The sequence below is a fragment of the Sinocyclocheilus rhinocerous genome, unplaced genomic scaffold, assembly GCF_001515625.1.
Source record: "Sinocyclocheilus rhinocerous isolate Xijiao unplaced genomic scaffold, SAMN03320098_v1.1 scaffold418, whole genome shotgun sequence".
Taxonomy (NCBI): domain Eukaryota; kingdom Metazoa; phylum Chordata; class Actinopteri; order Cypriniformes; family Cyprinidae; genus Sinocyclocheilus; species Sinocyclocheilus rhinocerous.
In genome coordinates, this window is record NW_015651146.1 from 1,279,500 (window position 1) to 1,302,911 (window position 23,412).

Genomic DNA, 23,412 nt, shown 5'->3' on the forward strand with positions numbered 1-23,412 from the left:
TTGCACATAGTGCACAATGTTTGACAGATTTCTGATCTGAAGGAATGAATGAATACCTGAAATAATTTCTGATGAATCTGGTTTTTTTTTTTTTTAAATGATTGTGGTCAAGGTGTTCACAGAATACTGAAAGATGCTAGAGTATTATCTGAATACATATTGCAAATGTGTTTGTATCATATATTATTTTAATGATTTTGCAAAATATTCTGCATTGCATGATGTGAATGTGATCCTTTAAATTTCATTCCCTTTTTCTTCTGCTTGGTCTCAACTGACAATGGAATTTCTACAGATTAAACCATCGAATTGGAAACCGCAGCAACCACATTTGGTAGCACATTCATAAATTGGTCAATCTTCTACTTTATATGCTAGCCGGCAGAAAGTCCAGTGATGCTCCACTGTGTTCTCGTTGGCACGCTCGCTCATGTGGTGCACCCGTGTGTTCCGGATCGTGAATCCCTGTTTGGTAATGTAGTCCATGAGGTGGACCCTTAGAGACACCTCTTGATGGTGGTCACATGGTCCAAAGGTGAAAGACACCTGACAGTCTCTGGTGTCCATCATGTGTTTGTTCCACTTAGTGAAGTTGTTGGATATTCCCTCCAGCAGCGAGTGGACCTTGGTGGTTATGGTTAGTTGCGTGATAATAACCGCTACTGGATTCGAGTACTTAGACAGCTTGCGGGTACTGGACAACTCCACCACCTGCTCAAAGGTGTCCAGCGGGTACAGAGGCTTTGGGTCACTGAGGCATTGTATTAAAGGCTCGATCTGATAGAAGTCAGCTTCTTTACGCAGAAGGTCCATCTCCATGAAGTCAACAGGAAGAGTGAGCTCGGATGTGCGCAGGAAGTTTAATATGTAGCGGAAAAGCGTCCCGTCCCGATCGATGAAGTAGTTTCCCTGAGCGTCCCGCGTGGTGGGGAAGTCGCCGCGGAACATGGCGCCCAGCATGGAGTCTGGGTAACGTTGAAGAGTGGAGATGGAGGTCGTGTAGAGGTGACCTCCAACATTTAAGGTGACTGGGTGAGTCAACTACAAGCGATGGACAAAAGCAGAGAATCAGTAATGCAGTTCATCACATATAATCAAACAATAGGTTCATTGGGAATTTTAATGAGGCTAATCTGTCAATCTGTCACCGGAGAAGCGCCGTCCAAAACATCACTGTTTTGGAGGGCTGAAACCATTAATTGAAACAATTTGGGAACAATGTATGTGTTGGAATCTAAATCAAATTGCTGACAACCTACAGGATGCTGAACTGGAATAGAAAAGGAAGGATTGTTAAGCATGTCGGCTTGACATTTTGCTTTAAAGTTTAAAATACTCTTTAAAGCTTATAATTTGAAGGTTACACAGACCTTACGGTCAGACAAAACGACAGACAGACAAATAGCCCATCTACCTATGAAAATGTTAACCCATTTGAATGTCAGTTATGGGAAAACCTTTAATCTGATCAGTTAGAAAATATAACAAGCCAGGTCAGAACAGGCTAAAGGTCTGTGCCGATGATGGTGGGTGTAGTTTGAAAGAATTACAACTAGAAGTTTTAACTGGAAATCTACTTTTGGGATTTTTCATCATCTAGCAAAAGAAAACTGTAAAGGCCTGTTCACACCAAGAATAGCTATATATGAAGTTTTAATAATGGTTCTTATTGTATGAGAATAGGAAAATCCACACCACATCTATAATGTTAACAACACAGAGGAACAATATCATTGGAATCACTTTCATAACTTTTTTTTCTAGCTGATCAACAATAAAATAATTGACAGTGAGAATCCAGATAAGAATCCACCAACATTAAAGAACTGGAGCATTTAAAGTGGCAGACAACATAATCTGTATAGTTATCGTTCTTGGTGTAAATGGGCTTTAATAAAGTGATCAGTTAAGAAAAACAGCAACCCATTTTTATTGCAATTCATAAAATTCAAGATAGTTAATGGTATTCTGGGATATTAAGCGTTCTTCAACCTTGGTCCATAAAATTTAAATTCATTAATTATATATATAATGAATTATATAAATACTTTTACATGTTTTTATAGGTGCCATTTGAAACATACTTAATTTTATGTTCCGACAAGGTTTTATCAAGCCAACATTTCTTAATTATCTTGTTCAAGTTAAAACACATATTACAGTTATACAAATATCTGAATTTCAATTACTTTTAATTATACTCCAATAGCAGTTCTGCATAGTACACAACTGTGGCTAATAAACACTTTGTAACAATAACTTGTGTTAAATATTTCTGCGCATACATACCCTGCTATTCCCCCAGTCCCCATTATCCATTTGATAAGGATAGGTAGACCGATCTGACCCACAGAAGAAGCTCGGATATTATAGTTGGGTAACGTTAGACCTGCAAAAAAAGACACTTATTAGCCCTACATTTAAGGCACATAAATATATACAGACCTCACTTGAGAATCTGAATATTTTAACACATCTGAGACGATAATGAAGAACACAATGAGATAAACACAGGATGCATTACTGTGTGAGGAAGCTCAATGAATTGATGTCAAAAATAAGAAGGAAAAAAAAGAAAAAAGAATTGGATGCCCAATAGCACGCTAGCTGTTTTGGTAAGGCATGTAACGTTATTAATCAGGTTTTCTGAAACGTAATTATTTACCGTTTCCCTCGAAATAAGTTAAAAACGTCCAGCGACTGTGCCTGATGACATCTAACATTAAAAACACGAACATGCTTTAATAAAATGAAGCGTTTTTTAGTAACCTTTACTAACCAGCTATCATAATATACCGCTAGCTCCCTGCTAACTACTAACGTAAGAGTGACAAACTGGATGCCCAATAGCACGCTAGCTGTTTTGGTAAGGCATGTAACGTTAACGTTATTAATCAGGTTTTCTGAAACGTAATTATTTACCGTTTCCCTCAAAATAAGTTAAAAACGTCCAGCGACTGTGCCTGATGACATCTAACATTAAAAACACGAACATGCTTTAATAAAATGAAGCGTTTTTTAGTAACCTTTACTAACCAGCTATCATAATATACCGCTAGCTCCCTGCTAACTACTAACGTAAGAGTGACAAATTAATAAAATAAACGTTTTTCCTGGCAGTCACACTATATGGGATAACCCCATCCTTACCTGTCTCCAGGCCTGAGGGGTTTAATCGTCGGTCTTGATTGCGGCTGTACAGGACTCTGTTAATGTTAGCTGCTCAAAGACGAGAACACAGCAGCCGCACCGCAGTCACGTGACCCACACTAGCGCACATTAATGGCAGTGACAGCTTTGTGTTGAAGCTTGTGTTAGACTCTGTTAATGTTAGCTGCTCAAAGACGAGAACACAGCAGCCGCACCGCACAGTCACGTGACCCACACTAGCGCACATTAATGGCAGTGACAGCTTTGTGTTGAAGCTTGTGTTAAAGGGACTCAAAAGGCACTGCTAAATAAATATTGATCTAATGCAATGATTGACTGCTTTTAAAGTTGGGGATAAATGTTGCTTTACACAAATATTACATCACTACTAAAAAAAGTGACAATTATTGACAGAATTTCACCAACGAGAAAGAACCACAACTTTTTGAACATGGTAAATCATAGTTTATTGTACCATAGCTGTAGCTACTGACAGGCGGGAATGATGCTAGAAGAGCACAGCAATTCCAGCAGGATTAATGCAGGATTACTTTATAATTAATAATCGTTACATACAATGTAGCCTATGTTTCTTCTAATTAATCACAACTGTGCTTTGCATAGTTCAAGCAATATTAATGTTTTAATCATTATGTTAATATTTAAATCCATGATCACCCCCACCTGAAACAAACAAAATATTCAATTTTGTAATATTTTAATGGCAATAATATTTAAATGACATAAACTGGATTTAAACTTAAAGAGGTATGGTTCTCAGTGCTAAATAAAATGACAGGACTCCGAATTACTAAAACCCATTAAATTAAGTGCATTGTTATATAATAATCAGTACCATGGAATACATAATAGTATTACCATTTGATGCCATAACTCTACCATCAATATACTTGGTAACACTTTACAACAAGATCTCATTGGTAAATATTAGTTAATCCATTAATTTGAACTAACAATGTGCATTATCTTTTAATAGATAATAAAAATAGTTAATAAAAATACAATTGTTCAGGTTAGCTCACACAGTGCATTAACTCATGTCAACAGATACAACTTTTGATTTTAAAAATGTATTGTTGAAATGAACATTACGATTATTAAATGCTGTAGAAGTATTGTTTATTGTTAGCTTAGGTTAACTAATGTTAACAAATTAAACCTAATTGTAAAGTGTTACCATATACTTTTTTTTTATAAGAATGATCTTTTCCTTTAATCGATCAAAAGGCTGTTTGCATTTGAACATACTGCAAAATGATTGGAGTGAAAATGATAAGTTTGTTATATACTTCAGGGTCAGTATTTAGTAATATGCGGCTGATATCCTGAACTGTCTCAGGATTTCTTCTTGGTGCTGGCACTCTCTGTGCTCTGCTGAGAGATGCTGAAATCTAAAATGAGTTTGGCTGTTTGTCGTGGTCTCTCCATCACAACAGAATGACCGCAGTTCTCCAGCAGATCAACACGACAGCCTGGAAGAGCCTCCGTGAGCACTGCTGCCCCAGACACATCCACCACCTGAAAATAAAGACTATATATCAGGGCTATTACAGTTAACTAAAACCACAAAATAAAATAAACGTTAACTGAAATAAAATAAAATATAAAATAATTTTGCTAGTTTAGCTATACTAAAACTAAACAATAAATAAATAAACAAAAATTAAATAGACGCTCTTTAAAAAAGTAAAAAATAATAGACACATTTAAAAAAAAAAACTAATTTAAAATATTAATGCTTTCTATTTATAACTATTGAATGCAGGCTTAGACCTACCTGGTCCTGTTTGCCCCAGATGACTTGTAAAGGGGTCGTTATTTGCTGTATGTGCTCATGCAAGGCATATTTTGAATTTTCACTCATAATTTCCACGAAAACTGGCAGTTTAGAGAGATGATACTTTAGGCAAAGAAATTATTAAAAACAAGACATTCTGTATCATACTGTAACATTAAATAGAAAATAACTGCAGTGGGTAAGCCTATTTTCGTACTGACCTTCATGATAAAAGTCATTGTGTGGTATCCGAACATCCACCAGGCCTTGAAGAATCTATAATGAAAGTTAGGTGTGTTTTGAATCTAGAGTAACTCTACATTACATTTGTGTGACTAACCTGTTGAGGCACTCTGAAGCGCACGTGAGAACAAAGCTTCAGCATCTCCTCCATCTCCTCCGGGATGGATGGAATAAGAGGAATATTCAGTGTGTACCGGCTGTGCTCCACTTCATGCATCTGACTGTCAAACTTGCTCTCGTTTTGGTTCCTCAGACCTTCAGTGAAAAATGTGACCATGCAGGAGTGATATTAAAAGAATAGTTCACCCCAAAATGAAAATGTGCTGAAAATGTGCTCACCTTCAGACCCATCCATTGGTGAGCAAGTGATGTAATGCTAAATTTCTCCAAATCTGTTCTGATGAAGAAACAAACTCATCTACATCTTGGATGGCTTGAGGGTGAGTCAATTTTAAGCAAATTTTCATTTTTGGATGAACTATTCCTTGAAGGAGTTCACACCAAGGACAGTGGTAATGATAAAGATCTAATATAATCTTAACAATAATGGATGCTAATATAATCTTAACAATCTACTTATCTTTATAGTTTTTATTCTTGGTGTGAACGGGCCTTAATAGTTCATTTTGGTTTGTATTTATGTTATGTATATGAATTTATCCATGCATTTGTGTCAAAGACTAAATACATCGACTAACCAGTTGGGCAGATGAGGGTCAAACTGCAGAGATCTGAGGGATGACAGGCTGCATGCACTCCTGCCACAGTCCCACCCATTGAAGTGCCCACCAGATGGAATGGCTTTCTGTTTAGCCGAATGGCCTCTACAAACTGAGAGGTGTAAAAGGAATATTCACAAATGCTGCCAATACAAACATTTAATATGCTGCCTTGTGATCATAAAAGGTTTTCATTATGATAAAATGTCATTCCAAGTCTAAGAAGTAGGTTCCATGAGAGCAATATTTGGCTGTTTCCAAGAACAGGACACAAAATAGGGCCTGAATCTCTTTTTCTTAAACAATTGGAAAGTGAAAAAAGGTGCTTAACCTTTTGGAAAAGTTGATTGTCAACCTCAGGAGGTTTTGTTAAGTTATATTTTAGGCTTTACAGAAATGCTATAAAGATTTTCTATTCATTTTACACTACTGTTTAGAAGTTAGGGTTGGTATGATTTTTTAAAACGTTCTTCTATGTCTCTTATGCTCACCAAGTCTCCATTTGATGAAATGCACAACAAAAACAGTAATACTGTGACATGTAATAGTGTCACATGATCCTTCAGAAATCACTCTAATATGCTGATTTGCTGCTCAATATTCACTTCTTTTTTTTTTTAAATAAATGATGAAAAACAGTTATATGTTAATAAGGTGTTAATATTTTTGTGGAATGTGGAATTTTATGATCAAAATAACAGCATTTATAGAAACCGTCTGGTGAATTATATGTTCTGTCACTTTTGATTAATTTAATGCATCCTTGTGGAGTAAAAAATATTAATTTCTTTCTTTCTTTAAAAAAAAACCAAAAAAACGTACTGACCCCAGACCTTTGAACGATAGTGTATATGAATATTTTAATTGCATCCCTGTTACCAAATTTTGGAACAGTTTAAAACCCTATATTATTGTCTAGCCATAAACATGAAATAACCATGAACACTAAACACACAAGATTTATAAAATAATAAACCAATTAAATAAAACTGCCAGATTGGTAACAGAGTAGGAAACTTATTTTAAATTAAGTTTAGTATATGGACTTGGTAATTTCATGGGGCACCTATTTGTACCCTATGCTCATCGAAAAACATAGCCATCCAGTCATTACCTGCCGTATTCTCTTGACCTGGCCCTGGATAGAATAGTCGTCTGTGTTGGTACGTGTTGTACCCTCATGCCCCGGCATGTCGACACACAGCAAGTGCAGATGTTTGGGAAGGTACTGTATAGGACACAATTTGCTTATCGCTGTTATAAGGACCAACATTTTAATTTTGTACCTCACAGCCAGGCCATGTAAACATAATATACCTTCACCATGGGGAGCCATGTGTCCTTGTGAGCAGAGAAGTCATGCAGCATGAGTACAGAGGGCCTGAGGCCTGGTTTCCCCCTGTATGAGTAACAGAAGCGATAACCCCCGCAGTCTGCATAACGTACCTGCAGACCCAGAGTTCTCCTCCAGTACCTCCACAAACAAATGACATAGGTAAAAAGGTATATAGACAAAAGAAACAAATGTATAACTACAAAAGATGCATGTAAATACATGCACACTCAAAAATATTTATGATTTACATATACGTTTTCCATCCATTTGGATTACACAATTCTAACATAAATTAATAAACTTAATGTGACGCATATTTGTCAGTCATACATAAATAACATTTCTGTAATGGTACTAATAAACTGAATGTGTTTTAATACACAATAACCGGGTTTATATATTTACCATCAACAAATCCAATTTATTTCAATTACATTTGAACTAATTGAACACTGCTAGCCATATTTTTAACCATTTACTTTGAATACATTTTCACAGATTCATGCTGATTCTTAGCAATTTGAATTTTGTCTTTGATCAAAAGATCCAAGATTGAATGAATTTTTAAATATAATCAAATAGATGCAAACAGTTAATAATAAGCTATGCCATGAAATCGTACCAGTATCATTTCTTTATGTCAGTTTTGTATGTCAGTATGACTGACAAATATGCATTACTTTAAGTTTATAGTTTGTTAAAACTGTATGATTCAAACGAATGCAAATTTTATACACAACCCAAATACATAAATCTTAAATGTAGCCCCAAGTATTTTTTGAGTGCAACTATAAAATATGTTCATATAAATAATACATTTAGAAATATTTACAGTCTGGTCCAAAAGACTGATACAGTGAAAATGTTTATGCATTTTTTCTCTCTAATTTATTTATATTAATATTATTATTGATACACAGTATTTAATATATACAATTTGAATAAAATGTCAGTCACAAATTTGGTAAAAATAAAATAAATAAATTGATTTGGTGACCTAAAAATTAAAATGGTAAATATTTCTTATTCATTTCACGTCATACATTTTTAATTCTTTAAATCCTAGAAAATTACTTTGTTTCTTTTCATGAAAAACAGGAGGTTGGGCTTCACTTCTAAAGAAGGATATTTATATATTATTATAAAGTAATATGCATGTATATATTATTTATAAGTGGTATTTACCAGTAATAGACTTCGATGAGTGATGATGGCCACAGCATAAAAGAGGCCATGAAAAGGAGGAGAGGAATAGCAAGAGTCCCTGCAGCAATGGCAAACATATTCACCATATCCTGATCCATAGCAACTCTGTTTTTATCTAGTAAACACCCTGCAGAATAACACAGCACACAATTACAAGCAGAAATGCTGAAATGACTGGCATATATTACACATGCTATCAGTAAAACTTCAAGATACCTTTGTTGTCCTGCTATAAGACTCCATATGTACAGGTCTGAGTGAAAGAGGGTGAGGGATGGGGGAGGGTCTGGCAGCATCTGTTTGTGGCTAATCAATACATGTAACCTAGATATCTCACCATGCGCTTAAAATATTTACATGACCATCATTTTATCTCTTAATTTCAGTGTCGCTGCCTAAAAAAAAGTCTAATTGTTCCTTAATGTCTATACATTCACAGACATATTTTACAAATCTGAACATATATCTGCAAATACAATATCTCACTCTTATTAATAAGACAACTAAACCTTTGATTGAGGTTAAAAGTATAAATCATTAAAATAATAACAACTGACTCAACAAATAGATTTGGAACAATTTGAGAGCAATGAACTTACAGGTGCATCTCAATAAATTAGAATGTCGTGGAAAAGTTCATTTATTTCAGTAATTCAACTCAAATTGTGAAACTCGTGTATTAAATAAATTCAATGCACACAGACTGAAGTAGTTTAAGTCTTTGGTTCTTTTAATTGTGATGATTTTGGCTCACATTTAACAAAAACCCACCAACTCACTATCTCAACAAATTAGAATACTCCATAACAATTTGAGTTGAATTACTGAAATAAACTTTTCCACGACATTCTAATCTATTGAGATGCACCTGTTACTTCATGGTTAATCCTACATTGACGTGTGACAGTGAAGTCAGCTCTAATCAAGGAGTTTTAAATGACAGATCCAAAAGTCCCATTTAAACATCATACTTTAGCCGGTCAGTGTGCTGTCTGTCCTTATAACTTAATAAAAGTCCATGTCAGCTGTCTGCTTACCCCAATGAACACTGAGATGGCATCCAGAGAAAACTGTATGTGGTGATCTCGTGAGCTCAAGAAATCAATGAGTTCACATGGAAAATGCAATATTCCTCTTACTCCACAAAAATAAATAAAATAAAAAATAAAAATCTAATTAAATGAAGATACAGAGTCGTTTGTTTTAATAATGAACTGATAAGAATTTCATATTTCATATCACAAATACATTTTTTCCATATACATTCCTTTTGACATTAAGCCATTTAGTTGCATTTATGTTCCTAGCACAATTGTGTTGACATCTTTTAGAAATCTGTAAGCATTCACAAGATGAAACCCTCCAGATCTAAAGGCATCACTACATTTTGACCATTGTGAGCAAAGTTATGGAAGCACATTTTACATTTGTTCGGAATTGAAATTAAAACGTGTGATTTCAACCAGCCGTTCAATTTAGTTTTGCATTAAATATAGTGAAAGGTAAATCTATTTGGAGAGAATGAGAATATATTTTAAAATTATAACATTCAAAAAAAAAAAAAAATCATATTGAGTGTACACTACTGTTCTGACTTGTTTTTTTTTTTTTTAAAGAAATTAATACTACATCGAGCAGGGATGCATTACATTGACTTTTACACTGTTAAAAAATGTAAACTAAATAAATGCAAATAAATGCTTTTCTTTTGGACTTTCTATTTATCAAAGAATCCTGAAAAATGCACAAAAACATGAAGCAGCACAACTGTTTTTAATATCGATGATAATAAAAAATGTCTCTTCAGCACCAAATCGGTATTGGGATTACCTTCCCCCAGGCAATCTACCTCATGAACAGTTACATTTTCCCCACATTATGCAATAAAAATGTGCAATAACCTTATATTTATTTGTTACCACCTCCATCCTAGTACATCCCTGCATCTCATTCTATTCCATTCTATCATCTATAGCACAACTGTACATATAATTGATTTATTTTTAGATTAATTTTTCAATATTTGTCTATTTATATTTACATGTGTATTTTTTTTTAAATTCTCATCTAATTTTAATTGTCTGTGTGTTGTTGTGTCTGTGTACTGGAAGCTTATGTCACTAAATCAAATTCCTTGTATGCGCAAGCATACTTGGCAATAAAGCTCTTTCTGATTCTGATTCATATTAGAATGATTTCTGAAGGATCATGTGACACTGAAGACTGAAGTAATTGCTGATGAAAATTCAGCTGTGCATCAAAGGAATAAAATACTTTTTAAAATATATGAAAATGGGGTCATTTTAATAAAGTCATTTTAAGTTGTAATAATTTTTCACAACATTGCTGTTTTTACTGTATTTTTGGTGAGCATAAGAGACTTCTTTCAAAAACACAAAACCCTACCAACCTTAAACCTTTGAACAGTAGTGTACACACACACACACACACACACACACACACACACACACATACATATATGATACTACATCGAGCAGGGATGCATTACATTGACTTTTACACTGTTAAAAAATGTAAACTAAATAAATGCAAATAAATGCTTTTCTTTTGGACTTTCTATTTATCAAAGAATCCTGAAAAATGCACAAAAACATGAAGCAGCACAACTGTTTTTAATATCGATGATAATAAAAAATGTCTCTTCAGCACCAAATCGGTATTGGGATTACCTTCCCCCAGGCAATCTACCTCATGAACAGTTACATTTTCCCCACATTATGCAATAAAAATGTGCAATAACCTTATATTTATTTGTTACCACCTCCATCCTAGTACATCCCTGCATCTCATTCTATTCCATTCTATCATCTATAGGACAACTGTACATATAATTGATTTATTTTTAGATTAATTTTTCAATATTTGTCTATTTATATTTACATGTGTATTTTTTTTAAAATTCTCATCTTATTTTTTATTGTCTGTGTGTTGTTGTGTCTGTGTACTGGAAGCTTATGTCACTAAATCAAATTCCTTGTATGCGCAAGCATACTTGGCAATAAAGCTCTTTCTGATTCTGATTCATATTAGAATGATTTCTGAAGGATCATGTGACACTGAAGACTGAAGTAATTGCTGATGAAAATTCAGCTGTGCATCAAAGGAATAAAATACTTTTTAAAATATATGAAAATGGGGTCATTTTAATAAAGTCATTTTAAGTTGTAATAATTTTTCACAACATTGCTGTTTTTACTGTATTTTTGGTGAGCATAAGAGACTTCTTTCAAAAACACAAAACCCTACCAACCTTAAACCTTTGAACAGTAGTGTACACACACACACACACACACACACACACACACACACACACATATATGAAGGTATTTCACAGAACAGTAATATGGAATGGAGATCATGGAATGTATTCATCTCCCCACTTCACTGCTTATATGTATTTTCCTCGTTCTTTGACAGCATAGTTGATCCTGTACTGATGTCCGCCCATATGAATGATTGACACCCGCTCGCAGGGGACGGTGGGGCCATGCATGCCGACAAAGAGAAGGTTTCGTCCTACAACACAAATGCAGCTACACTGAGTTCTGAGAGAGACATTTCTCTGGAGACATCACTTAGTGAAATGAGTTACTTAACATTCTCACTAATGTCAAGCTGCACTCACCAGCTTTACTACTTGAAAGCCCTTACTCAGGCCTGGGCCATGGCAGATGACTTTACTAGCATTAGACAGGAAAACTGGCTCAGCACTGCTGTCAGATGTTGTGTTTATCTCCATGTCTGACAGAGAGGGTTCCTCATAACTGTTGCACATCTGATTATGATCTATGGGTGGAAAAGAACAAAGTACCATCAGGCCTTACAAACTCAAGTATCTTCCATGCAAAATGGAAATCGTCTCCAAAACATTGCTAATTCAAACCATAGTCATTTTGTCCTTGTGTGAGACTCTTATCTTTGGTGGCACTGACAGACACAGAGAAAGGGCTTTCAGAAACATGCTCCTCATCAAATATGACTGAAACCTCATAGTCACCTGCAGGAGAACAAATTCTATAAATATGCCCTTCTCTTCCTCAGAAAATCATCAATCAGTATGCTGATGTTGAATATATATTAATATATAACAATAACTATATTAGTGTAAAGCAGGATGGATTCTGATTGGCTGTCAATATTTTTATCATTCATCAGCTGAAAAAAATCATTCTGAAGCCAATTTTAACAATATATTTCTTCTGTGTTGTAATGGTTATAGTTGTGATGTGGACGTGTCTATAGTTATTGTCTTTGCTTTGAATGGGTCTTAAGTCTTAATATAGTGAATAAAATACTAAATTCACTTAAACTCACTAAACATCATTAAACTGAAAAAAAAAAATGATGTAGAAACAATTTTCACTCAGAAATTGCAAGTAAATTTCACAATAAATTACAAAAAATACCAAGTAACATTGAATTAAGTGTGAAATTTTCAAGTAGAAAAGCTGAAGCCTAGTATTTTCTTTGAAAATGTACTCCAATAATCTTTTTATTTACAATTTTTTTTAATTGTAGATATGTTTTTATCATAGTATCGCAAATTTATTTTAAATGATTCTAAATGATTCTAGATCTCTAATGACATGATTGCCCACATTCACATCATTTTTGGTGGGAAAACAATAGCACAGCAATGGATTTGATGAATTCTGTTATGTTTTGTGGTATTAGCTGGTTCGTCTTACTTTGAAATCATCCTGTTCAATACAATTACCGATATCAAAACTTCAAATATAGTCAAACAATGATCACAGTTAACAAGTTGACATCATCATATAAGTTATCTTATATGACTTCCCCCATATAAGGGGAAGTCGTGGCCTAATGGTTAGAGAGTTCGAGTGGCCAAAGGTTGTGGGTTCGAGTCTCGTACCGGCAGGGATTGTAGGTGGGGGGAGTGAATGTACAGCGCTCTCTCCCACCTTCAATACCACGACTGAGGTGCCCTTGAGCAAGGCACCGAACCCCCAACTGCTCCCCGGCCGCCGCAGCATAAATGGCTGCCCACTGCTCCGGGTGTGTGTTCACGGTGTGTGTGTGTGTTCACTGCTGTGTGTGTGCACTTTGGATGGGATAAATGCAGAGCACTAATTCAGAGTATGGGTCACCATACTTGGCCACATGTCACGTCACATGTCACGTCACTTTATCTTTAGTCATTCTACTAAAGCCGTACATAATTAAAGTTGAAGTATCTGATCTTGATTGGATATTTCTGAAAGTCTTGTGCACTGTTTTAGTGAACATGTCCAGACAATGTACATAAAACGCAAGCATTACATATACTGCATTACAGGAATTACCCACCAGGCTCTTGAACGGTGTAGGACACAATGCAAGAACCATCCAGCTGATCGTCCAAGTGGAGCTCAATCTTTCCAGGACCCTCTACTGAGACAGACAGAGTTCCTGCTCCGGCCTCACGGGACCAAATATTAAAGTCAGCTGCAAAATGAAATCAATGCATACTTTTGAAATGACTCACATTTGACTTAGCCAGCTGTCACAGTACATAACAAAACACCTCGGACTAACAAATAACAGAAAGAGAGAAATATTAGTGGGATACCTGGAACACTTGCTAGAGCTTTTTGAAGGCCTTGCCCCCACACCTGGACCTTTTCACATCCTCCCTGTCCAAGTGGGCCGACGGTGTACTGGAGTGGCCTACCAGGGATTGTCTGACCTTGGCACATTATAAACTCCCATCTCTTTAGCTAGAAAGCTCACTGCATAGGTGTCACTGCCTGTAGCAACAATAACAGCCTCTCCTGGACTTCCTGATGGCTCATGCACATAAGCAGACAGAGTCTCAGCATCAGAACCTATAGTGAAAGGGAATGTATTTTTGTTAGCGGCATTGCAAAGTCCTCGAGAAGTCAGATATAGTGCCTGGATTAGTGTGATGGGCTATTCATCTAACCTGGGATTTTGAAGGCTAAGCTGCATTCACTCCCAATGCGGGCAACAGGAGCTGCTTTCTGGTTGTACGTGATGTTCTCTCTCATAAACCCACGGTCTGTCACCACAGCTGTAAAAGGACTCCCTGGTAAAGAGGAATTTATTTATTCATTTATTATACTTTACACCACCTAATTTAGAGAAAGTAAAATCAGAAGCCTCATGTCCACTTAGATTTGTGAGCCAAATGGATTTTAAGAGCAATTTCGCAAAAAAGAAAATAAATTGTTATAATGCCAATAAATTAAATATAAATAAATTATATACATTTAAAATAAATAAAAAAATAATTATATACATTTAACCAAAAGATAAAATATAAAGAATTCTTTGGAGTCAGATTTTTATTATTACAATCTAAAATAACAATTTTCTGTTTCAATATATTTTAAGATGTAATTTATTCCTGTGATGGAAAAATAATTATCAGCAGTCATTACTCCAGAATTTTTTTGTAACATTATAAATGTTTTACTGTCACTTTTGGTCAATTTAATGTGTCCTTGTTGAATAAAATACATAGAAAAAAGTACACATCGTTGCATAATGCAGCTTTATTAACCTGGAATGTGCTCATCTGAGAATTGAATGGAGATTTTGTTGTTCCCAGCTTTGATTGGGCGTTATGATATATTGCAGGTTCCGTGCTCCAGCTCTTCAGTGTGAACATCTACTTTACTGGGACCTTCAATTACAACCGTTAGCCCACCATATCCTGTAGGTTAATAAAAAAAAAATACTACATATTTTTTAGACTACATATAAAATTGACAGCATCATAACACACAGACACAGTCCATATCTTAATACCAATTAATTTGGATTACATAGCATCATACCTGCATCCCAAGTGTCCACCACAAATTCAGATGTGCAGAAGGTGTGTCCTGTATGTAAGCCTGGGCCGTAGGCCTTCACCTTGCTGGTATCTGCTATTTCTGCCTGACTGATGGAAAGAGAGATGGGACTGTTGCTCACATGCTCACCGTCCTTCATGATGCTGACCAGATGCTCACCAGCCTCTCTGGGGATGAACGATACACCTACATAACAAACAAAGTGCAGCTCTGATCAAATTTGACGGTGGCACTAAGGATGTGGGTATGCTTAGATGCATCTGGTCAAATGCTAAACCTTATTTGTTTGGGCTCATTAATGCTTGTCATTTCATTTCTCCCAACTGCAGCTGTGTGTACATTAAAGGGGTCATATGATGCGATTTCAAGTTGTCCTTTCTCTTTGGAGTGTTACAAGCTGATTGTGCAAAGATAAGATCCCTGAAGTTGCAAAGACTAAAGTCTCAAAACCAAAGAGATATTCTTTATCAAAGTTAAGACTCTGCCACGCCCCCCTAAAACGGCTCGTTCTAACACGCCCCCACATATCTACCCCACTATGTGGAAATATTTGCATAATGCAGCCCAAATGTGCACGCAAAGAAAGAAAGCGTGGTTTCAGTAACCGCAGTTAGTGTTGAAGCAGCCATGTCAGGGAGACGCTGTGTGTTTCAGTGCGAAAGCAAAAGCACTTTATTTGGCCTACCAGAAGTAGATGCATTTAGGAATCTTTAAGATCACTTACAACAGAACAGCAATGCATTTTATGGACGACCGTTTCGTGAACCTAGGAGAGGAGGTAATTCTGACTTTACTATGACAATCTGGCGCTTCTGAATCAGCTACTGTTTTGTTATTAGTTTAAGTATTTGCTATTGACTGTTCAAATGCGGAGTTTTGCGCATCGTGTGTGTGTGTGTGTGTGTGTGTGTGTGTTGCCGAGCGAGCGAGCGAGAGAGAGAGAGCGCGAGAGAGGGAGAGAGCGAGAGAGAGAGGGGGGGTCACATCACAAATGCATACCAGCTTCATCACTGTGTCTGTCACACGACTCTGTTCCCCTTTTGGGCTCTGTCTTTACATTTATTTTGAAAGTTGAAGCTCGCGATTATGGTAAGGGGCCTTACATTTCCGACGAGTGCTTGCGGTGTTCGGCCAATCACAATGCACTGGGTCAGCTGGCCAATCAGAGCAGACTGCGCTTGTCGGAAGGAGGGACTTTGTAGAAAACGAAGCGTTTGAGAGAGGCGGGGCATAGAGGACCTACAATAATGTACAGTATTTGAAAAATAATGTGTTTTTTGAACATTAAAGCATGTCAACATATTCTGTTACACCAAATACACAAAATAATGATCTTTAAAAAAGCATCATATGACCCCTTTAATATGTGGCTCACCGAGATGGCTGTCAGGTTGTGTTTTCAGCAAACAGGGTACATCATTGCCCGTGGGTGAAAAGATGCTCGCGGAGAGCTGGCTAATATCTTCTTCAGTGATGTCCAGGGTGAAGTCAACCGCACTGCCCAGTTTTACCTGTGAACTTCTCACATTTCCATCTGTATTGGGTTTATAAATACCATGCATGTAGTAATTTAAGGTTTGATCACTATAACATCATAAATACTGGTTTGAGGTTTCTTGGGGTTGCCATACCAGCAATTTTGGCCTTGAAAGGACTACCTCGGAGAGGCATGTCATCATGTTGAATTTGGATCTCATAATCTCCAAGCTCAGTTGAGAAGTAGCTCACAGTACAAGTACCATCTTCACTGTCCAAGCAGCGCACATCTGCCTCAGACGGACCCTCAACTGTGATGTCCAGTTCACCTGAACAAATAACACATACATGACTCTATGATCCATAGAGTGCAACAGTCAAAAAAATTTGAAAAAATAAATGGAAAAAGTACTTCTGGAACCAAAGCAGCTGAGACACTATAGTCCAAAGTATACTTTGTTTTAGTATAAAAGAGTACAAAGACATTTTTATCAGTCATAAATTCTGGAGAAAAATAGAGCAGATGCTGGACAAAGATGAAGCTTTCAAGAGCGCATACGTCGACCGCTAGCGTACGCTTAAAAAAAGTGAAGTATAGTTTGGGCTTAAAGGGGTCATATGATGCGATTTCAAGATTTCCTTTCTCTTTGGAGTGTTACAAGCTTTTGGTGCATAAAGAAGATCTGTAAAGTTGCAAAGACTAAAGTCTCAAATCCAAAGAGATATTCTTTATAAAAGTTAAGAGTCAACCACACCTACCTAAAACGGCTCGTTCTAACACGCCACCACATGTCTACGTCACGATGTGGGAAGATTTGCATAACACCGCCCAAATGTTCACGCAAAGAAAGAAGACGTAACTTTTATTCTCGCTGTAGTATTGTTGACACTGCAGCCATGTCGTGAAGACGCTGTGTGCTTCGTTGTGAAAGCCTCAAGCCCGCCGTGTGTGACGCTGTGTGTTTCGTTGTGAAGGCGAAACTACTTTGTTTGGTCTTCCAAAAGAGGACACGACTAGAAATCAGTGGTTAAGTTGTATTTATAACACTGCTCCAGAACAGTTCAACCCAAATATTCAGATGTGAGGTGTCACCTGAAACATTAATGACGCAGAGATCCTACAAAATCTTACAGAACAGCAATCACAGGCTTCCAAAGAACTGAAGATTAGTTATATATTTCAGTGCTCATTGGCTCATTTTTTAATACATGTTTTCTCACATGTGATTTCAATAAGCAGAGTTTCATTCCCTCTTGACAGAGGGAATGCCTGTACAAATAGAGTAATAAACATCCTATTACATTCCTGCTCTGGCTGCAGCATTAAGCAGCAGTACATCATCACCAGACAGGTTTAAAGCCACCGCGAAATGAAATGGATTTTCAATAAGGCAACAGATGCTGGAACATTAATGCAACAAGATGCAAACCAAATTGGGAAAATGAGTTTTCTTTAACTTCATTAGACCATGTAAATGAAATGCATCAGAATGTGCATTAGTTGTTGTTGTTTTACATCACATTCTTATAGCTTCACATAATCCACTATGTACCACTATTTTTTTAAAGATAAATATATGCACTCACAATGAAAGGACTGCCGGGAACCATGACTCCTCCCCAAGCCACAGCAATGGTGTGTTTGGAGAGAGATGAAGGGATGTAGGAGCAGACAAAGACACCAGATTGTTCAGAGGCAACAATAACATCTATGAAGAAGTCAAATCACTCTGAAAATTAAAATGGCTTTTAATTTAAATGTAAATAAAAAAACAAATATTTCACTGTATTAGCATCTGAGCACACACTTTAAGTTCTCCTTCACTAGCTTGCCTGGCATCTACAGTGAATTCAGTTTGAAGGTTCACTATGCAGCCAGGAAACACCTGGGGCCTCATGTACAAAGACTTGCGTTGAATTCATACTAAAACATTGCGTACGGACAAAACTGTAAATGTGCGTACGCACAAAACAAATCAGATGTATGAATCTCTGCGTACGCAGGATCCCAAGCATATTCTCTTTGTACATCCCAATTAACGTGAAATTGAGCGCACATGCACGAGCACAACAGCCCGCCCTGTTTCCTCCCTCAATTGCATAAATTTTAATGTGGTAATGACTCCACTTTGGCAAAAGATAAATATATATAGAGAGAGAGAGCAAAAATTCAGCTGGCAAACCTACAGTCCCTCCCTCTAGTCCTGGTCCCCATGCCCATATCTTCTGTGGTCCAGCTTTTGAACCAACATGGACTTTAAATGGGCTGTAATAGAAGAATAAGAAACTTATTCTTTAAATTAAAATTAAATAATGTTTCTCTGCTAACATGTTGAATGAAAGCTAACCTCTTGGCAATGTGCTGACCAAGCAAAGTGATGTCCACTGTGTGATCTCCTGCAGCAGTGGGTGTGTATTCACAGGTATATACACCTTCATGCGCGTCCTTCTGTGTGAAAGACACTTCCTTGCCACCTGACAGGAAGGATAACATTTTAGTTAGACCACAGAGGGGTTACACATCTTTATACAGATTATGGAGATTATTTGCTATTACTCACTGGGGTCTCTAATATTGACCTCCAGATTTCTAGGCCCAGCTTTGTGGGTGTCCACCTTAAACTGGGCCAGCTGACCTACTCTAACACCCTTGGGCTGCAATCCTCTTCCTGTGGCATGACAGGCTTTGGGTTTAGGCACTGGGGAAAAAAAATAGAAAATGAGATTTTAAGCTGTATGAGAGGGAGATACCAAAAAAAAAAAAATTTAAAAAAAAAAAATTATACCCAAGGTTCTCAAGGTTGTATGTACACATTATGAAAACAACTGGATTTGGGTAACTGACATATAACATGCCAATTACAATCAATTACATGTCATAACAGCATCAAGGTGTTGACCGCAGGAATGAGGTTGCAGGTGCTGCTGATATTGAGCACAACTGCAGGTGTGATATTCCTGTTTTAACAACAACAGTTCAATTAATAAGAAGATAATATTGAGTAACTTACATTTTAGACAATATTTCTAGATACTTCCAAACAAAGCTAAAGCCGAATGTATTCCCATTCAAACCAAGAACAATAACTCTTGCAATTAGGGTTGCAAAGGGGCGGAAAATTTGTAGTGAATTTCCGAAAACTTTACAAACAATTTTCCAAAAAGTTTCCAAAAATCCCGAAATACACAAATTTTCCTCCCCTTTGCAACCCTAACTGCAGTAACTATGTTAGCATCCACACAAATGGACTAATGTTCTGTTCATTATAAGTGCTGCAGTTTTGTCGTCTGCTACTTTAAATGCTTGAGCTCTTTAAAATCAGGTGGATTTTGATTGGCTGTCAATGTTTTTTTATTCATTAACTGAAAAAAATCTTTCTGACAACAAAATTCTCATAGAATTAGAAAGATAATCAAAATGTTTCAGTTATAGTTTATATCATGCTTGGTGTGAATCGGTTTGAACACTATAGGTCCGAGCAAAACAAATTAGTGGCGTTTTGTTCTTGAATGAATCAGGGTTTTAGAATGAATCCATTAAATGTATACTTTAATGATTCACTCATAACAACAAAGCCCATTTTTATCACCTTCTGGCATATCAATGTAACCTGCAGAAAGTGTTCTCATCAACAAATGTTTGATTATCATCATGATGCATCTCTTCCCTCTTTCCTTTTCATTATTTGTGACAAAATCAAAAGACTAAACTGCAGGGGCTTATAATGGGCCCGACCTTTCTTTGGCTTGAGTGGAGCTCCAGGTTTGAGTCTGGCTTTGGGGAAAAGTGAGAGGCATGTCATCATCACTGACTGCTCATCCACAGCTGGATCAAGAATCTCCTCTGGGGCTATGAGCTTGATAAATGCAATTATAAAAAATACAGAGGGCCTTGCCATCCTGCCAGTCCTGGCTGAAATTAGTTATCGGCAGTTCAGGGACTTTGTTTTGGATCCATCCCAGAAGCCTCATCTCTGGAGTCAGTTTGGAGACAGAATCGTTTGCCTCATCCTCCCACACCAGGGTGGAGATGGAGTAATGCTGTATCAGGGTCCACACTAGACCCAGAATCAGCTTCAAGTTCCCGTCCACTATGGCCTTACTTCCGCGGGAGGAACGCACATTCTCACGTTAATTTCACTGTTAGTACATCCGACCATGAGCGTGAAAGCTGGCGTACGCAAAGTTTTTGTGCGTACGCAGAGTTGATACATGAGGCCCCTGGTCCTTCTACTTTCACCTGAAACCCAACATGCATAACTTGTATCATTTCACATCTAATGAAAACATCTCATTTATATAAAATGAAGGGCTGGACACATGTCTGCATGATTAATAGGACAGGATATAGGAGTTTACCTGGTCAGGGTGGAATTCTTTTCACTTAGGTCTGATGGAGGTCATGAAGGGACTGTCCTGGATTTCTTCATCATCACACATCACATGTACAGCATACTCACAGAAATGCATGAGGCAGGAGCCATCATTATGGTCATCACACTCGATCTTTGCCTGAGATGGACCTTCAATGGCAAAACCTTGAAAAGATAATTGGTAAAAAGTGACAATTATAAAATAGAAAATAAAGTATGAATATATAATTATATTAACTTGGAGACAGTGAAGGTGTGTCTATTTGTTCTTTGAATTTGGAGACCATCTCTTGGTAACAAAGTAAGTTTTTTTTTTTTTAATACACCAAATGTTTTTTGTCATTTTAGCTATTATATCCAAACAAGAGAGTTCAGCCGGGAACACTGTTCTGGTCCAGGAAACAGCTAATTGAAGTGCCGTCCCCAAATTTGACACTAGGACACTTTGACCCAAAGCCTGCCCTCCCTAATTAGAGAAAAAAAAAACACAGGAATTTATATAAAAAAACATGTGGGATCAGCAATTCAGTTCATTATCTGTGAAGACTAAGCTCAACATCTGATAATGTCTTTCTGAAGAAATGCTATTGCTTTTCAGACAACAGCCACCATTTACTTGATTTTGCAGCTGACCTTCTTTAAGAGACAAATAAAACCGTTAGTTATATATGTAGATACAATGAAGACTCTAATGACCAGTGTTATTTTAGTATTTTTTATATACTGTATAGTTAATTTTTTGAATTAGCTGTTATTTTTATATTTTAAGTTTTCATTTTCATTTATCATTGTCAAAAAATGTTTTTTTTTTTTTTATATTTTGCTTTATTTTTTATTTCAGTTTTATTTTCAGTAATTTTGGTACTTTAACTTCAACTTATTTTATTTCAGTCAGTTGCCAAGCAAACATTTATAATTTTTGAGGTTTTCTATCTAATATTGATATTTTATTTCAGATTAATTTCAATTAACGAAATTTTTTAATAATTTGTTAACAATAACAACCCTGCCAATAACAATTGTCAACAGAAATTCAACAATTTTAAGTGAATGTTTTAAGCAAAACATTAATGTAACCAAGTCTGATGTTCAATAAATGGCGTAATAGCCGCAGTTGCTGTCAGCCAGAAACATTGTTAACAGCATACAGACAATTATACTTACTATTTTGTCTTATTAGTACAATTAGAGGTGAATTATGGCTTGTTCATTTTAATTACATACCTTTTAATTTAAGGGGAGTATAAACACAGACTAATTTTAAAGTTAGCCCTGTTTATTTGTGCAGTAGCTGCTCTGACATACATTACTCAATATATTTACTAAAAAAAAAAAAAAAAAAAACTACAAAACAAAAATTAAACTTTGAAAACATTTATGACTTTCACTATTCTCTCCAACTCATCTATTCTTCTCCTGATTTATTTGGTCCTGCACTGTACATATTTTTGTACACCTGACTTTAAATCAACAGATTGCTTCATTGTGAACTTTAAAAACATTCAGAAACTAGATCTTTAAAATGTTGTTCATATGGGTTTAAAATGACTTGAGAAAACAACTAATAGATTGTTGTGAACACCTTTTGAAAGAATTCAGGCAGGTTGTAACTCACCTATAGACACCAACTTCACTTTTTCATGATCCAACAACTCCAGAGCCACCGAAACATTATCTAGCTTGAGCTGTCTGAAGGTGGGTCGCGTGTGGTATTTTCTAAACATCCTCTTATGGCTCAGGACCTCCAGCAGCGAGATAAGGATGAGGCCATCGCTCAGATTGAACTTAAGATCGCTGATCTGCAGCTCCACAGACTTCAGGTGTTCGTTGCATCAGCGCGTGAAGGTGTTCTTCTGTATCTTCTTCCATGGTGCATCATCTACCAGGTTGATTGCAGCTGCAGTAACACGATCTTTAAAATCACCCATCGTTCTCTCTGATCAGTGTGGAGTCCAAAACCTTTTATAGAACTGCAATATAAGAGCCGTGAAGCATGAAGCTTTCATGTAGCTTCGCTGGTGGTGGGAGTGCCCTAGACCCCCCAATCCTGGCCCATAATTATGATCATACAGCGCCTCTGAGAGCTGTTTTTACTCTGACATGAACGGTGTCATCATGCTGCAACCCCACATCGTGCAAAGGAATAATAAAAACAGATTCTACACTGAACAAAATTATAAACGTAACACTTTTGTTTTTGCCCCCATTTTTCATGAGCTGAACTCAAAGATCTAAGACTTTTTCTATGTACACAAAAGGTCTATTTCTC

At 36.5% G+C, this 23,412-nt stretch overlaps 2 protein-coding genes and 1 pseudogene across 4 annotated transcripts; all 3 read right to left on the bottom strand.

Annotated features, from left to right (window-relative positions):
- Nucleotides 1-97: 97 nt before the first annotated feature.
- On the bottom strand, nt 98-3,272 carry LOC107712733 (BTB/POZ domain-containing protein KCTD6-like). Its single transcript, XM_016518069.1, has 3 exons — nt 3,151-3,272; nt 2,290-2,389; nt 98-1,041 (listed from the first exon to the last, which is right to left on the bottom strand). The coding sequence occupies exons 2-3, from the start codon at nt 2,317-2,319 to the stop codon at nt 355-357; spliced, it is 717 nt and encodes a 238-aa protein (XP_016373555.1). The 5' UTR covers nt 2,320-2,389; nt 3,151-3,272; the 3' UTR covers nt 98-354.
- Nucleotides 3,273-4,353: 1,081 nt separating this feature from the next.
- Nucleotides 4,354-9,498, bottom strand: LOC107712730 (monoacylglycerol lipase ABHD6-like). Of its 3 annotated transcripts, none has more exons than XM_016518064.1 (9): nt 9,328-9,498; nt 8,432-8,579; nt 7,228-7,384; nt 7,025-7,138; nt 5,890-6,022; nt 5,289-5,446; nt 5,170-5,224; nt 4,949-5,049; nt 4,354-4,689 (listed from the first exon to the last, which is right to left on the bottom strand). In XM_016518064.1, the coding sequence occupies exons 2-9, from the start codon at nt 8,548-8,550 to the stop codon at nt 4,507-4,509; spliced, it is 1,020 nt and encodes a 339-aa protein (XP_016373550.1). In that variant the 5' UTR covers nt 8,551-8,579; nt 9,328-9,498; the 3' UTR covers nt 4,354-4,506. The 3 variants fall into 3 exon arrangements, with proteins under 3 accessions (XP_016373550.1, XP_016373548.1, XP_016373549.1); XM_016518062.1 differs by having other exon boundaries at nt 8,432-8,758; XM_016518063.1 differs by lacking the exon at nt 9,328-9,498 and adding an exon at nt 8,669-8,949.
- A 2,303-nt stretch (nt 9,499-11,801) lies between these two features.
- On the bottom strand, nt 11,802-23,071 carry LOC107712666 (filamin-B-like; annotated as a pseudogene).
- Nucleotides 23,072-23,412: the final 341 nt, after the last annotated feature.

Bases quoted from the DNA above. Each gene is read 5' to 3' on its own strand.
- LOC107712733 (XM_016518069.1), bottom strand. From the start codon at position 2,319: ATGGATAATGGGGACTGGGGGAATAGCAGG. The intron at 1,042-2,289 runs GTATGTATGCGC...CATCGCTTGTAG, and splicing joins GGGACTGGGGGAATAGCAGG to TTGACTCACCCAGTCACCTT.
- LOC107712730 (XM_016518062.1), bottom strand. The intron at 5,447-5,889 runs GTTAGTCGATGT...TTTTCACTGAAG, and splicing joins GACCCTCATCTGCCCAACTG to GTCTGAGGAACCAAAACGAG. The intron at 4,690-4,948 runs GTAGGTCTAAGC...CTTTATTTTCAG, and splicing joins TCTGGGGCAAACAGGACCAG to GTGGTGGATGTGTCTGGGGC.